General features: G+C 35.4%; 1 protein-coding gene across 1 annotated transcript; it reads left to right on the forward strand.

The window, feature by feature from the left end:
• Positions 1 to 11381: 11381 nt before the first annotated feature.
• Positions 11382 to 15751, forward strand: LOC112727305 (probable serine/threonine-protein kinase PBL7). Its single transcript, XM_025776993.2, has 5 exons — positions 11382 to 11751; positions 12583 to 12773; positions 13002 to 13191; positions 13289 to 13680; positions 14946 to 15751. The coding sequence occupies exons 1-5, from the start codon at positions 11655 to 11657 to the stop codon at positions 15210 to 15212; spliced, it is 1137 nt and encodes a 378-aa protein (XP_025632778.1). The 5' UTR covers positions 11382 to 11654; the 3' UTR covers positions 15213 to 15751.
• Positions 15752 to 15778: the final 27 nt, after the last annotated feature.

Raw genomic sequence — 15778 nt, forward strand, 5'->3', positions numbered from 1 at the left:
ACACCCCTTCACACCCTGCTTGAGTGAGCATCAGGGACGATGCTTCATTTTAAGTGTGGGGAGGTCTCCATCTCTGGCGTATTTTTTGGTGAACCACTACAGACTCTTTTACTTTATTTCGCTACTTTTCTGTATTTTTTCTTTTTATTTTTTATTTTCTCAGTACTTATACATTGTTATTTTCATGTATTTTTACTATATTTCTGCATGTTGCACTTTAGTTCATATTTTATCCATTTAGTTTAGTTGCAATTCTAACTTATTAGTTATAGAAAATGTGGATTAATTAGTATAGTTTACCCTTTTTAGCATAACATAACTTAGTTTAAATTGAAAATATAAAAAGGAAGTAAACTAGAGACTTTAACACAATAAAAACAATCCACACACCTTGTATATAGCATTACATGTTAGTTAGTTAACAACATTTCATCAAGGAGAAACACTAAAACTTTAAAGCCACCTTAAGATTTACATTGAGAATAATGGAAACTCTTAATTTTTACTTGCATGACATATATAAATGGTATATAATTTTTGAGTTAGAGAACACACAGCCTGTGAGTTTTGAGCTTAATTGTATGGTTACATTTAAACCATAATTTTTATTCCTGTGTGTTCCGCCCTTCCTTTTTATTCTGGTGTTCTTTACTTTGTTTTAATCTATATGTCCGATTATAGAATATAGATACATACCAAGAAAGTGATTGAGGCCATTGTTTGATTCTAGCTCACTTATCCCAAATTAACCTACCTTTTACATCACCCTTGTTAGCCCCTTGAGCCTTTAAATCCCCTCTTATTCTATAAACCACAATACTAGCCTTAAGCAGAAAAACAAAATAAAAATCCCAAGTTGAATCCTTGGTTAGCTTAAGATAGAAAGTGTGTATTGTTTAAGTGCGGGAAACCTATTGGGAACATGGATGATAAAAACAAAGGGTAGAAAGTTAAAAGGAATAAAATAATTCAAAATAAAAATTTTGGGAAGCATGCTCATGTGAAATCAAAATAATTGAATTACCATGTGCATTAAAAAAAATTTTTGAATAAAGGGGATACAAAATAATTTCCCAAATGCAAAATAAAGCAATGCACATGGGACAAAATTAAAACTAATGCATGAGCATGTAACATCAAAAGTGGGAAAATTTGGGTGAACAGGTAAAGAAATTCTTGCTTTACAAAGTATGTATGTTAGGTGAGATCTTAGACTAATCAAGGATTCACTTATTAGCTCACTTAGCCTTATACATATACCCTTACCTTTACCTTGGCCCCATTACAACCTTAATTAAAGACCTCATATTTTTGTATGCCTATATTCTATAATTGTTGATTGGTTAGATGAAGAACAAAGTTATAGAAAGTAAGGATAAAAAGAAGAATAGAGTGATTAACCCAATAAACACTGAGTGACTAGAGAGTAAACACAAAATCCAGTGAGGGTTCAACAGCTCATCAACATATATCTCTGCTTAAATTGTTAATTGTCTTGCAAGTTTGTAAAATATTTTTCTCTCTCATCTCAATTGTAAAAGTGCTTTATCATTATCTAAGGTTTGGCTATGCATATATGATTCTTTGAGAATGTGAATTAATTTAACTACATGTAAGTTTTATATACAAGTGAATACAAAAATTAGAATTGCATGATTCATTTAGGTAGTTGCATTTAGAATAGATTGCATTGCATGAGATTCCACCACTTCAACCTTACCTTACTCTTTATCTTGGATTTAGCATGAGGACATGCTATTGTTTGAGTGTGGGGAGGTTGATAAACCCATATTTTATGATATATTTTATTCTCAATTTAAGTTATTTATTCAATCCTTCACTCACTTATTCATGTTAATTGCATGGTTTTACTTTTTCTTCCTTATTATGTGATGTATGTGAAAAACATGTTTCTTATGCTTTAAAAATAATTATTTTAATTACCCTTTATTTCCATTCGATGCCGTGATTTGTGTGTTGAGTAGTTTCAGATCTTCTAAGGCAGGAATGACTTAAAGGATGGAAAGGAAACATGCGAAAATGGAAGAAAAGCATAAAACGGAGTTTTTGAAGAAGCTGGCAGCGACGCGATCGCATGGACGACGCGGTCGCATGCCAGCGCGAAATGGCAGTGACGCGACCGCGTGATTGACGTGATCGTGCGCCTTGAGCGAAACGCATATGACGCGGACGCATGATTGAGGCGACTACGTGACAAGGAAAACTCCATATGACGCAACCGCGTGACCCACGCGGACGCGTGACAGAGGTCACGCACCAGAAATTACAGAAAACGCTCCCAGTGATTTTTGAAGCCCTTTTTGGCCCAAATCCAAGTCCAGAAGGCATATATCAGAGGTTATGAAGTGGGGGAATGCATCCATTCAAGGAGAGTCTCCAATTATTCACTATTCATGATTTATATGTAGTTTTTAGGGAGAGGTTCTCTCCTCTCTCTTTTGGGATTTAGAATTAGGATTTCTTTTGCTTTCAGGATTATCTCTTTTTATCAGGTTCAATATTCCCTTTTAATTACTTATTTTCTCAATTTAATTTATGAATTCTTCTATATTACAGATTATTCTTTGAATTAATGTTATTTGAGGTATTTCAGTTCATGATTGCTTTCTTTTATTTATATTACTGTTGCTTCCAATCTGAAGACATTTTTATTCAAGTAGATTTACTTTTTCCCTTTTGGTCTTGGTTAAGAAATCAGTAACTCAGGAGTTATCAAACTCGACATGATTGATAATTGTTATCTTTGCTAATTGAATTGAACTTCAATAATCCCAATCTTTCCTTAGGGATTAACTAGGATTTGAAGATCAAACTAATTAGTCGCTTGACCTTCCTTTGCTATAAGCAAAGGTTAACTAAGTGGAATTAAGATTCAATCTTCATCATCATTGAAAAGGATAACTAGGATAGGACTTCCAATTTCTCATACCTTTCCAGAAGTTTATTTTACAGTTATTTATTTATTTTACCTGCCATTTAAATTACTTGTTCCTCATCTTCAAAACCCCAATTTACAATCTTCATAACCAATAATAAGAACATACTTCCCTGCAGTTCCTTGAGAAGACAACCCGAGGTTTAAATACTTCGGTTATCAATTTTTAAGGGGTTTGTTACTTGTGACAACCAAAACGTTTATACGAAAGAATTTCTGTTGGTTTAGAAACTATATTTACAACGCGACTATTTTTATAAAATTCTTTACTAGCAAAAATCCTAACGTCAGGGGCATCTCAAGAATATAGAAATCAATTGGAAAAATCAACCCCTTAATGCTCACTAAGACATCTTTCGCAATGCCAACCACTGAGATTATGCTTTTATTCGCCAAAATAAAATGGGCTGCCGACCTTTTCAACGGTGGAAGCTTCAATGCATCATAAACAGATAACGGCATAATGCTAACACGAGCACCTAAGTCACACATGCAATCAACAAATTGTATACCACCTATTGTGCAAGTAACCAAACAAGGACCGGGATCACCACATTTCTCCAGTATAGCACCCATCAAAGAATAAATTGAGCTACCCAAAGGAATAATTTCTAAATCATGAATCTTCTCCTTATTCATACACAAATCCTTTAGAAACTTCGCATACTTAGGAACCTGACGAATAGCATCAAAAAGGGGAATAGTTACCTCAACCTTTTTGAAGATATCCACCATCTTGGGATCTAGCTCCACTTGCTTTTTAGTCTTCCTAGCTAGGTATGGAAAAGGAATTGGAATAGCCTCTTTCAAAACAGTTTCTTCCTTAGAAACTCCACCCTTTGGTTGGGCAACTTCTTCTTCAACTGACTCTTGTACCTCATTCTCATCTTCAATATCTTCTACCTCAATAACATCTTCATCTTGAGTGGCTTCTCTTGAGCTTGGCTCATCGAGACTCCTCTCTTGCAATGTAGTGTCGGACCTCAGGGTGATGGCATTGATTCCATCTTTGGGGTTGGGTAAGGGTTGAGAGGGAAGTGCATTAGAGCTTGAAGGTTGAGTATTAGAGGTAGAGGGTGGTTTCATACAGGATATAAGAGCTTAGAGAGTAGAGGTGAGACCTGTGAGGCTAGAGGTAAGTGTAGTTTGAAGCTTTTTTTGCCCTTGAACAGAGTGTTTCATCTTGGTTGGAGGAAGAAGGAGGATAGGTAATTTAGGGGACTTGTGGTTGGTTGAGTTGAGGTGCTTGAGCTTACCTTTGGTGAGGTGGTTGTTACCTTTGACCTTGGTTTTGTTGTTGGTAGGAGGGTTTTGTTGATACCGGTTTTGTTGGTAATTATTGTTCTACCTTTGGTTTCCACCATTGTCTCTTCCTCCTTGATTGTAGTTATCTCTCCATCCTTGGTTAGAATTACCTTGCCAACCTTGGTTGTAGTTACCACCTTGATTGTAGTTACTGCCTTGTTGATAGTACTCTTGATTCGGACGGTTGTAATAATCAGTGGTAGCCGCCAAGGTGTTGTCCTCTTAGAGTTGTGGGCATTCATCGATATAGTGAGAATAGCAAGCACAAATCCCACATACTCTCTGAGGGATTAATTGTTGACATTGTTGCTGTGGAGGAGGTGGAGGTTGTTGTTGATTGAGTTGGAGTTGCTTGAGAATATTGGTCATCTCTCCCAAAGTTTTGGTGAGGGCGGACTCGGTACTAGAGAAAACTTCCGCAATAGCCTTGGGATAATTATTCCTGTGCCTTGCATGTTGAGTAGACTCGGCTAAATCAGTGATAAGTTGCCACACTTCTGCCGCCGTCTTATACTTTGTCAAAGAGCCATTACTTGAAGCATCCAAAAGAATCTTATCTTGAGGCTTCATGCCTTAGGAAAAGTAACTAATAAGCACTAACTCGTCAATAATGTGATGGGGGCACGAATCTAGGAGCTTCCTAAAATGTTCCCAATACTCATAGAGAGTCTCTGATTCACCTTGAATGACGCAAGATATTTCCTTCCTCAATCTATCAGAGACCTCCGGTGGAAAGAACTTGTCCAAAAATTCCCTTCTAAGCAAATCCCAATTAGTGATAACATTCTCGGGTTGAGTGTAGAACCACTCCTTTGCCCTTCCGTCAAGAGAAAACGGGAAGGCATATAACCAAATGGTAACCTCATCCGCACCATACCGCCTAGCAGTTGAACAAGCAGTTTGAAAGTCTCTAAGATGCTTGATGGGATCTTGAGCGGGTAGACCATGAAACTTAGGAAGGAGATTAATCAATGAGGTCTTTAGCTCAAAATCTGCATTCAAGTTCGGATGACGCGCTTGAAATGGTTGAAGAGTAAAATCCGGAGCTCTCGCTTCCTTGAGAGTGATCCTTCTAGGAGCGGCCATAGTATCGGTCCCTAAATCAATGGAAGAGACGTCAATAGACTTAGTAGGAGAGGAGTTAGTTTCTTTCTCAAATGATGCTTCGGATTCAACCTCGGGTAAGATTGGTGAATTTGGGGAAACCCCTTCATCATCCTCGGAAGCTATCCGATGCCGAGCTCGCCTAATATGTGAAATAGTTTTTTTCAATTTCAGGATCAAATGGGACTAAGCTCGGATCCGGTAATGAACGTGTCATTCAATAAAAGAAACATAGAGCTCATGGAAACAAAATATACTAAGCAAACTAATTAATAAATACTACTAATAACCAACTAACACACAAATAAAAGATGCAATTATGCAAATATGAAAATATTTACACCAACCAATAACTTAGAACACATATGCAACTCCCCGGCAACGGCGCCAAAACTTGACGAGCGAATAAATGTCAGTCAAGAATTACCAAAAGTATTTTTCAAATCAAAGTCGCAAGTATAGTCTTAACCGACGATATTTCTGCTAATCAGAGTTAAAAAGTGTGTCACAATTAAATTCAATAACCGGGAGTAGAATCTCGAGTCGTTTTCCTAGGGGTTGACACAAGATACAAATTATTGGTTAGGATTTTCTGGAGATTTTTGAAGTCGAGAACAAGAGAAATAAATAACTAGAAATTATAGCAATAGATAACTAGCAAGAGTTGTAAAATAATCAATATAAAAAGCCTTGGTTATGGGTGAGAATCGAAAATTCTATCCTTATTGTCTTTCCCAAGTGTGATGGTAAAAGCTGATCGCTTTCACTTAGTTATCCTCTAACGATTGAAGGAAATTCAAGTGAAACAATTAACTTTAGCTCACAAGTCCTAGTCACTTCGTAGAGAAGAACTAGAGTTGGTGAGTTTCAAGCTAATTAGCAATCTTTATTTACCAAACAACACTTGAGTATAACTAGGCATGGCAATTTTCCCCGGCGGGGCGGGTATCTGCGAGGATTTACCCGCCGGGAAACGGATTTGGGGAGGAATTTTACCCCGCGGGGATGGGGGGCGGGGATCCGTTAAATAAACGGGGCGGGGGTAGGGATCGAAGTCCCCGCCCCGTGGGTACCCGTGTAATACTGTATGTACAAAATAACAAAAATACCCTTATATATATATATATTAGTTTCACATGAATGCGTGAACCCTAAATCTCATTTCATTCACAGTGCCGTCACTTTCTCAGTTTCTCTAAGCCTCTCTTCTCAAATTCGCAAATCCTCTCCAGTCTCCACCTCTTCTCTCACCGTGGTCCGCCACCCTTGTCCCCCTCACCGCCGTGTTCCCCTTTCTCACCGCTTCCCTCCTCTCACTCTCAAAGTCACCGCAGAACCATTGTCCCACATCTGAGAAATCTGGCCGAGGAGAACATCACCGTCGCGTGCCAAACCCAGCCCGAGGAGAATCGTCAAAGGCAGAAGCGTTGTCGTCTTCGTCGCGTGAGAAGCAGAATCATCGCCGTTTTTGTCACATCAGAAGAGGGTTATCTTCGTCGCCGTTCAGAAAAATCGTTGGAGGCAAAATCGTGTTTGTTGCAGTCCAGTCTTCGTTGCCGCCGTTGGTCGCCATGGCCGCCATTCTTTCCACTAACTCAGCCTCTTTGATTTCTGTAATTTTTATTTACCTTAAACATTTGTTAATTACTATGGTATTGTTGTGATTTCCTGTGATTTTCTAAGTTAGCCTCTATAATTTTGCATTAGTTGCTGCCTCTGTGTTAATGATGGAATTTTTTGCCTGTGATTATGCCTCATATGAGTTTGTTTAATTAAACCTATAGTATTTGTTAGTCAATCAATTTTGCAGTGGTTAAAAAGAGTTTGGTTAATTTGATTGAGGATATGTGATAATAGATAATTTAAAGTTTGAATTTTTTCATTGATGCTTGTTTTTTTTCTTCAAGTTTTTCTTATTTTTTCCTTATTTTCTGAATTTCTTTTAAATATCCGCGGATATCCGTGGGGACTAAGTCTCCGGCGGATACGGGGTCCCCATTACCCGCCGCAGGGACGGGGCAGGGACGGGGACAGATTGTGGAGGCGGGGGGCGGGGGGCGGGGGGCATGTCCCCGCCCCATGGGACCCCGTTGCCATCCCTAAGTATAACAATTTAAGTGGCTCCAATCACTCAACCCCAACCAAGAAAGAAAATCTACTCCATGATCTTGGATGACATTTCCTCAAACACTTGGTGAGCGAGGTAAAAGACATGATAAAAATGATAAAATAACTAAAATTTAAATTACCACTAGCAATAATCAACAATAGCAAATCAAGCAATGACAATAGATATGGAAATGACTCAATGCTTTAATAAAATTCAAGAGTAACAAGATCTAAACATGAATTTAAGTAACCAAATGGAAAAGAGTACTAAAGAAATTAAAGAAGAAAACTAGAAGGAGAATGACTATAATTGAAGATAACAGCAGTTTCTCTCAAGATCCAATGAAAAGTAAAACTTAAGAATGCCAAAAATTCTAGAGAGAAGTGGGAGTTTCTCTCACTAAAATTCAAAAAACTCAAAAACTAAACTAAAGTGAAAAGTGTGTTCAGTCTCAGCTCCATCCCAACCTCTAGTCTGCGTTTTCAGGCTTGAAATTGGGCCAAAATCAGCCCAAAAATCTCCCCCAGCGTATTCCTTTAATTGCAGCACGTGACGCTCGTCACGCGTACGCGTCGCGTCAGTAGGCTCTGCACAAGGTCACGCGTACGCGTCGCTTGGAAAATGGCTTGATCATGCGTACGCTTCAGCCATGCGCGCGCGTCGCCTCCAGCTTCTCAAATCTTCAAATTCTTGTATTCCTTCCATTTTAGCATGCTTCCTCCTCATCCTCTATGCCATTCATGCTCTATAAATCCTGTAATCAATTAACACACATATCACGGCATCGAATGATAATAACAGAGGATTAAAATTTAGCGATTTAAAGGCTTAGGAAGCATGCTTTCAATCATAACACAAAATTAGCTTAAAAACATGCAATTTACATGAATAATATGAGAATAGTTGACAAAACTCACTCAATTCAGTCCAAAATATATCATAAAATAGTGGTTTATCATCCGCAAGCGCAGCCATACCACGCTTGGGTGAGCATCCGCATGCACGATGCTTTGATGCTTGCGCTACCTTGGACATGCTTGTTTGTTTATTTTGCAATCTCTTTCATTTTTAGGCCATGCTCTTTGCTTCCACTTGTTTTTAATCCATCCTGAAATACTAACAAACACATCAAAACATCATGTGGATGATTAAAGATTCAAAACATTCAAATTATGACAAGAATTTATGATTTTGTCACTTATTGCAATTGAAAAAGAGAATTATAAATATAGGCAATTAAGCACAAAAGGTATAGAGAAATTAAGTAGAATTCCCTAAAATTTGTACTAAGTAGTCACATAAAAATCAGCTTTATCAACCTCACTCCTCTCGTGTATCTTCTTCCCTTTTTTTTTTTTTGACTTTTTTTAGTATCTTAATCTCATTCTTCTTATCACCAAAAGGCATTGGATTGAACCAAACTCAAAGCTTACCACAGTTGCCTTTATTGCTGACAAAATTGAAAAGTCTCTTATTTCCATAACCGTTGCCTTTGGTTTTGTTGCCTTCACCTCTCTATGTCGTCATTTTCTTTGTCTTCTTATGTGTTTGCTTGTGCATCTACTTCATGGTAGATGTCTCTCTCTTTTACTTGTGCTTTTGCTACATCACCTCTTTCAACTTGTGGTATTATATTTTCTCTAATTTTTATTTATATATTTGAGTTCTTTCACACTTTGCAAAACTTACACTCTGCATACATCATCTTTTTGTGATTTATGCATAAATTATAATTTTCAACACTATATTCCAAGTTTTTCGATATGTTTAGTAGGCACTTCTAAAATTAAAGTAAAAATGCGTAGACTTAAAAATAACTCTTGGTATAATTTTAACGTACTAAAAATTTCTCTATTACAGCACAATTTGTTACAAAAATTCATATATGTTTTCTATTATATGAATATATACTATTTTTACCCTTTTTCTTTTTCAAGATTTTCTACAAAACCTTTCATAATACTTTTTCAAGTTAATGAATACTATATGTAAATCTTTCTTTTCGTTCGATACATTTCCATTATTAGTCTTAATAAATATATAAACTTCATGGTAGACCTAACCAACATATAACAAAAATTGGTTTTTCAGAATTTGAATATCTTATCTTAGCTTCTACTTTATCATCCTCTCCTACGATTCTATGTTATAGCTCAAGATCTTGATCTATTTATAATTTTTATATTTTTTTTGTGTATATCCCTTTTGTTTTTGTGATTAGAGACTAAGGGAGCAAGGTGGTCATTTTCTTTAATTTTAGTATATTCTTTAACTTATTCTTTATCCGTTTTATAATTTTTTGAACCTTAATCTTTTGAATTCATAAATAGAGAAAAAGTCTTGATACTTTTTTCTTTATATAATTTATTCAAACAAAAATTCTCAAAACATTCATTAAGTAATTTGTAAAAGAGTAAAGTATCATTTTTGTCCTCAATGTTTGGGGTAAATCTTATTTGTGTCCCTAACGTTTAAATCGTCCTATTTGTATCCCTAACGTTTGTAAAAGTGATTCAATGTTATCCTGCCGTCAATTACACATCATGAGCGCTTTAGTTTGAGTTTTAAAAATCTCTTATTAAAGTTAGAATACAAATGTCTGGGATAGAATCGATGATCTACTCCGAAAAATAGCTCATCAAATGTTGAAACTAATTCCTACAACATTTACATAATTCACTTTTCTAGGGACATAATTGAATCTAAACACAAATAGTGGGTATAATATTAAAATCGAACACATCCAAGTGAGACCTAATTGAGAATAAGTACATCCAAGTGAGACCTAATTGAGAATAAGTACATCCAAGTGAGAATAATTGAAAAATATAATCTGATTTGTTAGTATAATTGATAGTAGGATAACATTGAATTACTTTTATAAATGTTAAGAATACAAATAGGACGATTTAAACGTTAAGGACACAAATAGGACTTACCCAAAACGTTAGGGACAAAAATGATACTTTACTCTTTGTAAAATTAGCTCTTCTGTCTTTTATTAATTCTTTTTTTTTTTTCCAAAATTTCATCATACTTATCCTCTTTAATACACTAGTATATTAATCAAATTTAATATTAATGTAAAATATTTTAAATTATAATTAAACAAAATAATTGAAATATTTAAAATTATTATTGTAATAGTGTTTGTAATAGCATATGATAATTAAATTATTTTAATTAATAAAAAATATACTTTATAATATTTCAACTGAAATATCTAAATAATCATTTTCTATTTTCTATAAAGCCCCACAAATTTTTCCAATTATTATTAATATAATATAATATAATATAATATAATATCACGAGTTTGACTAAACAATTATCATAAGAAAATGAAATTTATTTGTAATTTGATATGTATATTTTAAGATGTAATAATAACAATTATATTCACATTAAAGGAAAACTTTTGAAAAAGAATAAAAAAAAATGTTTCATATAATCATATTTGAACGTTTGTTCTAATAATAGCATCACAAAAAGCATCCTATTTTATAGATTCCTACAACATGATGTAAAAGGGTATAGTATATACATAGTGAGTCGTGGCTCGAATGACAATTATTAAAGGGAAAATTACAAGAATGGTACCGGTTAAACGCCGTCGTTTGAAGTTGGCACAAAACATGAGTTTTTTAATTGTTTTTCATTTTCTTTTGTTTTTCCCCTCGGCCTCGATGCAACGCGGCACATTTCGGCCAATGATATTGTTTTTCCGAACAAAAAAAACGAAATTTCTGGACAAAGCAAAAATATAATATATAAAAAATTAAAAATTCAAAAATAATTAAAAAAATTATTTATATATTAAGATCAACAAAAATAATTATTTTCCGAAATTAAATGATTATTTAAATAACGATATAATTTAACAGCTGTGAAAACTATTATAGGTTTGACCAAAAAATAAATTAGAAACGCACACATTAAAACATAGACCCAATAAGAAGGGGAAAATATAAAAAGAAAGGAAAGGAAAAAGCATAGACCAATTTAAGGGTTTCAAGCGATAAATACAGCACACAAGTACATTACACACAAAAAAAAGACCCAGATGATTATTAAACAAATTGAAGTGTGAGAGAATAGAGCAACACTGTGATCAGGCTCGTGTCTTGCTCTGATTTTTGTTTTTTAATTTTTCCGTTGATTCTTTGTAAGAAGAAGATAATGGGTTGGATTCCATGTTCTGGAAATTCAAATGCTAAGAAGAAGGTGAAGAAGAAGATGGAAGTGGAGGAAAGTGTGAAGCCTGATCCAATCAAAGGTACTCAAATTTGTTATTTTACATTTCAGCGTGGGAAAAATGCAAATTAAAAAGAAAATAAAAAGTGATCAGTGTTTTGTGACTTTGTCAAATTGATGCTCCTTCCATGTTGGTGAATGTAATTGAGACTGTGATATGTTTTGTACTACTTTGTTTCTTGCTTTTGTATGGATTTTTATTTTAACTACTGGAATCGTGTTCTTTAATTATTATTATTATTATTATTATTATTATTATTATTATTATTATTATTATTATTAAAGTCTTGCGTTGACATGAATGAAATTGCTAGACTAAGGTATCGCGATTTTGCAAGCTTTTCTTTTTATCTTATGGGGAAAAGGTACTTTTCTTTTTGGAAAATTGGGATGAGGTTAATCTGCTATTCTATATGGTTCTATCATATAAGTGAGATCTTTTGTTTGGTTTGTGTGGTTTGTTGGATTTCAACAATTTGTGTGTTTTTGCCTTTATCTTTTAATTGAAAACTTTATTTTTCAGATTTTGTTTTGGCACATTACACTAGCATAATTGAGTTATGTATGTAACTATATACCCTATGTTGGTAAAGTTGCCTGAAATTTTCGATTTAAGTTTATTTAATCATTAGATTATGATTTTTGTTATGTGAGGGTTTTTTCTCCCTCAAGCTTCCTGGTTTCTGATTTCCTCATTGATAATATATCCACTTTAACTTTGATATTTATATGATAATTAATTGCTTCTTTCTGAATGATGAACATGAATTAATCTTTGTATTTCAATCTAAGAACTTGGTGTTTCATTTTGCTTATGCTCACTTAAACAATATGTCTTTGGAATTGAGTGCAGGGAAATTGAAGAGGAACTCGTCCATTAATTCGGCAGATTCATCTAAAAATGGGAATACTGATCACATTGCTGCACAGACATTCTCCTTCCGTGAGTTGGCAACTGCAACTCGACATTTTCGGGCAGAATGTCTTTTGGGTGAGGGAGGCTTTGGTAGAGTATACAAGGGCCGTTTGGAAAGTATTAATCAGGTGAGTTCTGTTTCTCATGATTTTTTTATGAAGAGTAGGAGAAAGTTTCTGGGGAACTAAGTAATGCTTGATGAATAGGATAAAGCAGCCGGTGAATGAATTATTGCTTCCTCTCTTTGCAATTCATCATTTCCCTGATATCCACACTGCTTTGTTGTCATAATTGAAATAATAGCTTATGAATTTTCCCAGCTTGAAAATGAAGCCTAACTCTATTGTTGTATGTAGATTGTTGCAATTAAACAACTTGACCGAAATGGCCTGCAAGGGAATAGAGAGTTCCTAGTTGAAGTGTTGATGTTAAGTCTTCTTCATCACCCGAACCTTGTCAACCTTATTGGTTATTGTGCTGATGGAGATCAAAGACTTCTCGTTTATGAATATATGCCATTAGGATCCTTGGAAGACCACTTACATGGTATTAATTTGTCCTAATTAGTATATTTGTTCCCTTTGTTATTCAATATCCTTTATTATCTTTTAATGCATGTCGGTAACACGCACACATTTTGCAGATGTTGCTCCTGGCAAGGAACGACTAGATTGGAACACACGAATGAAAATAGCTGCCGGAGCAGCAAGCGGATTGGAATATCTTCATGACAAAGCTAACCCTCCTGTTATATACCGAGATTTAAAGTGCTCCAATATTTTGCTCAGTGAAGGGTATCATCCCAAGTTATCTGATTTTGGTTTGGCTAAACTTGGCCCAGTTGGGGAAAACACCCATGTATCAACAAGGGTTATGGGCACCTACGGATATTGTGCTCCCGAGTATGCAATGACAGGTCAGCTGACTCTGAAATCAGATGTTTATAGCTTTGGTGTAGTTCTTCTGGAAATCATTACGGGAAGGAAGGCAATTGACAATTCAAAATCTGCAGGAGAGCAGAATCTTGTTGCATGGGTAAGAAATAAGTGCTACCATTTTCTATTCTCTTAGGTTTTCTGCGGATGAATTTAATTCATTGGAGGAGGAAATTTAGTTGTTGAATAACTTTTGAAAAGTTTCATTGTGATATTAATAGTTAAAAGTAAGTAGTGTGGATAAATGAGGCGAGGAATCTATATGAATTTCTTTTGAATTGGCCATGCTTGGAAAATTGGATCTGGTTAATTGTGCTTAACCTTCAAATTTAAGTTTGATTTCTATGCACCATCATTGTTAAAACATCCAATTAGGTGCTGCTATGCACATAAAAGTGGTTGTTTTAAGATAGCCTGTGCAGTACTTTAACTTTTTGTTTACGTGGCATCCCTGGATTGGATACTAGTAAAACTTTGACATGCGCACGAATTAATCTCTCAATATAATCTATAGTTCTCTATTACCTCGTAGTTGAAGGTAAGAAAACATGATGTATGATTAAAGATGTAATTGTTAAGTACTGAAGGAAAGTGGGAAACCAGTCAAACCACACCTTAAAAACTAGTTGTTAAGAAGGAAGAACCATTCTTCTTAAATACAATATGCATCCCATACTACCCGATTTGAGACTTTGGGCACTCCATAATATCCAAGTCCCAAACAATACACCACCCTTGGAAAGCTGACGTCCACGGTGGCTTTACTCTATTGACACTGACCCAGAAGTAACCACCTTGCTACCGGCTATTAGTATTCAGTATTTATCTTAATCTAGCCTATAGGTAGTCCTTTCCATGGCGCCAACAACCAAGGCTGTAATACTATTGTTAAGTACCTAAGTAAAGTTGGATACCACACCTAAACTAGCTGTTGAGAAGAACCACTCTCCTTAAATATAACATCAAGCATCCCATACTACTTGATGTGAGATTTTGGGCAACCCATAATATCCAAGGTCTTAACATAAATTTTTGAGAGGAAAACAATGGTGTGAAGTTTCTAAATAAATCAAGTGAGATTAGTGAAGGGGCCCCGCATGGGGGGGGGGGGGGGAGTTGGTTAAAGTGTAATACTAGTGCACAATTTTTCGTTCTTACAGTAGTCTTTTTTGGTTTGCCTCTTCTTTGTTTTAATCCCTTCTATGAATTATTTTCATGAAAAGAAACTCCTTTCATTGTGATGGTTGAAAAGTTATTGGTCAAACTTTTGCATATCTCTCTTTGCTATTTACCTGAATTGAAGTTATTTTGATATGGTTAATTGTGATATTAGTAACTTAGGGGGAGACTTTCCCTTAATTGCAGGCTAGACCCTTGTTTAAGGATCGAAGAAAATTTGCGCAAATGGCCGATCCAACGCTTCAAGGTCAATATCCTCCAAGAGGACTCTACCAGGCCCTTGCTGTGGCGGCAATGTGTGTTCAGGAGCAGGCCAACATGCGTCCAGTTATAGCCGATGTTGTTACAGCTTTGAGTTACCTTGCTTCCCAAAGATATGACCCGAATACACAAACAGCACAAAATTCTCGCTTCGCTCCTGGCACTCCTCCTAGAACCAAGAGGGGACACTGATATGGAAGCTCAAAGTTTTGCAGCCATACGAAGCCTCGTGCGAGTCTTGAATACCTTACATTCTGAAAAGGGATTCTCACTTTCTTAGCGCGCTGCAAGAGATATAGGTTTCAAGATGTTTATATTCAAGTTGCATGTCGGGGTGTTCTTAGTTCAGATTATAGCGTTACTAGAAGTCTTGAGTTTTGCTCTCCTTGCTGTGCATAGAACTGCTCCTATTTCCATTTGGGGCCAAGATAGTTGTTTCCACCGTTCTTTTCTCCGTATATTTATAGTTAAGGTCAAATTTCTGGATTCATAATTGGTGTTCTTTCTCTATAGGCAATGGTTCTGTAGCCAAATTGCATAGATGTCATAGCTTGTGCTGTTTGGAGTTAGAGACAAATACAAAGAGTCAAAGACTGAGGAATATAAAAATATGTTTGGAGTTAGAGATAGTACAAAACAATATTTCTGTATTTTCTGTCTTTCTATAATGTGGAGTTGGAGGAGACATAATTTTTTTGTCTCCTATATTTATGTCACCTCTCATTTACCAATCTGTGCCTTGGTGTCTTATTCCTGAT

This window comes from Arachis hypogaea, chromosome 12, assembly GCF_003086295.3.
Source record: "Arachis hypogaea cultivar Tifrunner chromosome 12, arahy.Tifrunner.gnm2.J5K5, whole genome shotgun sequence".
NCBI classification, from domain to species: Eukaryota; Viridiplantae; Streptophyta; class Magnoliopsida; order Fabales; family Fabaceae; genus Arachis; species Arachis hypogaea.

What these genes read in the sequence shown, in the direction of transcription:
- LOC112727305 (XM_025776993.2), top strand. Translation starts at nt 11,655, where the DNA reads ATGGGTTGGATTCCATGTTCTGGAAATTCAAATGCTAAGAAGAAGGTG. An exon ending in GAAGCCTGATCCAATCAAAG is followed by an intron (nt 11,752 to 12,582) that starts GTACTCAAATTT and finishes AATTGAGTGCAG; the next exon opens with GGAAATTGAAGAGGAACTCG. An exon ending in GTTTGGAAAGTATTAATCAG is followed by an intron (nt 12,774 to 13,001) that starts GTGAGTTCTGTT and finishes TGTTGTATGTAG; the next exon opens with ATTGTTGCAATTAAACAACT.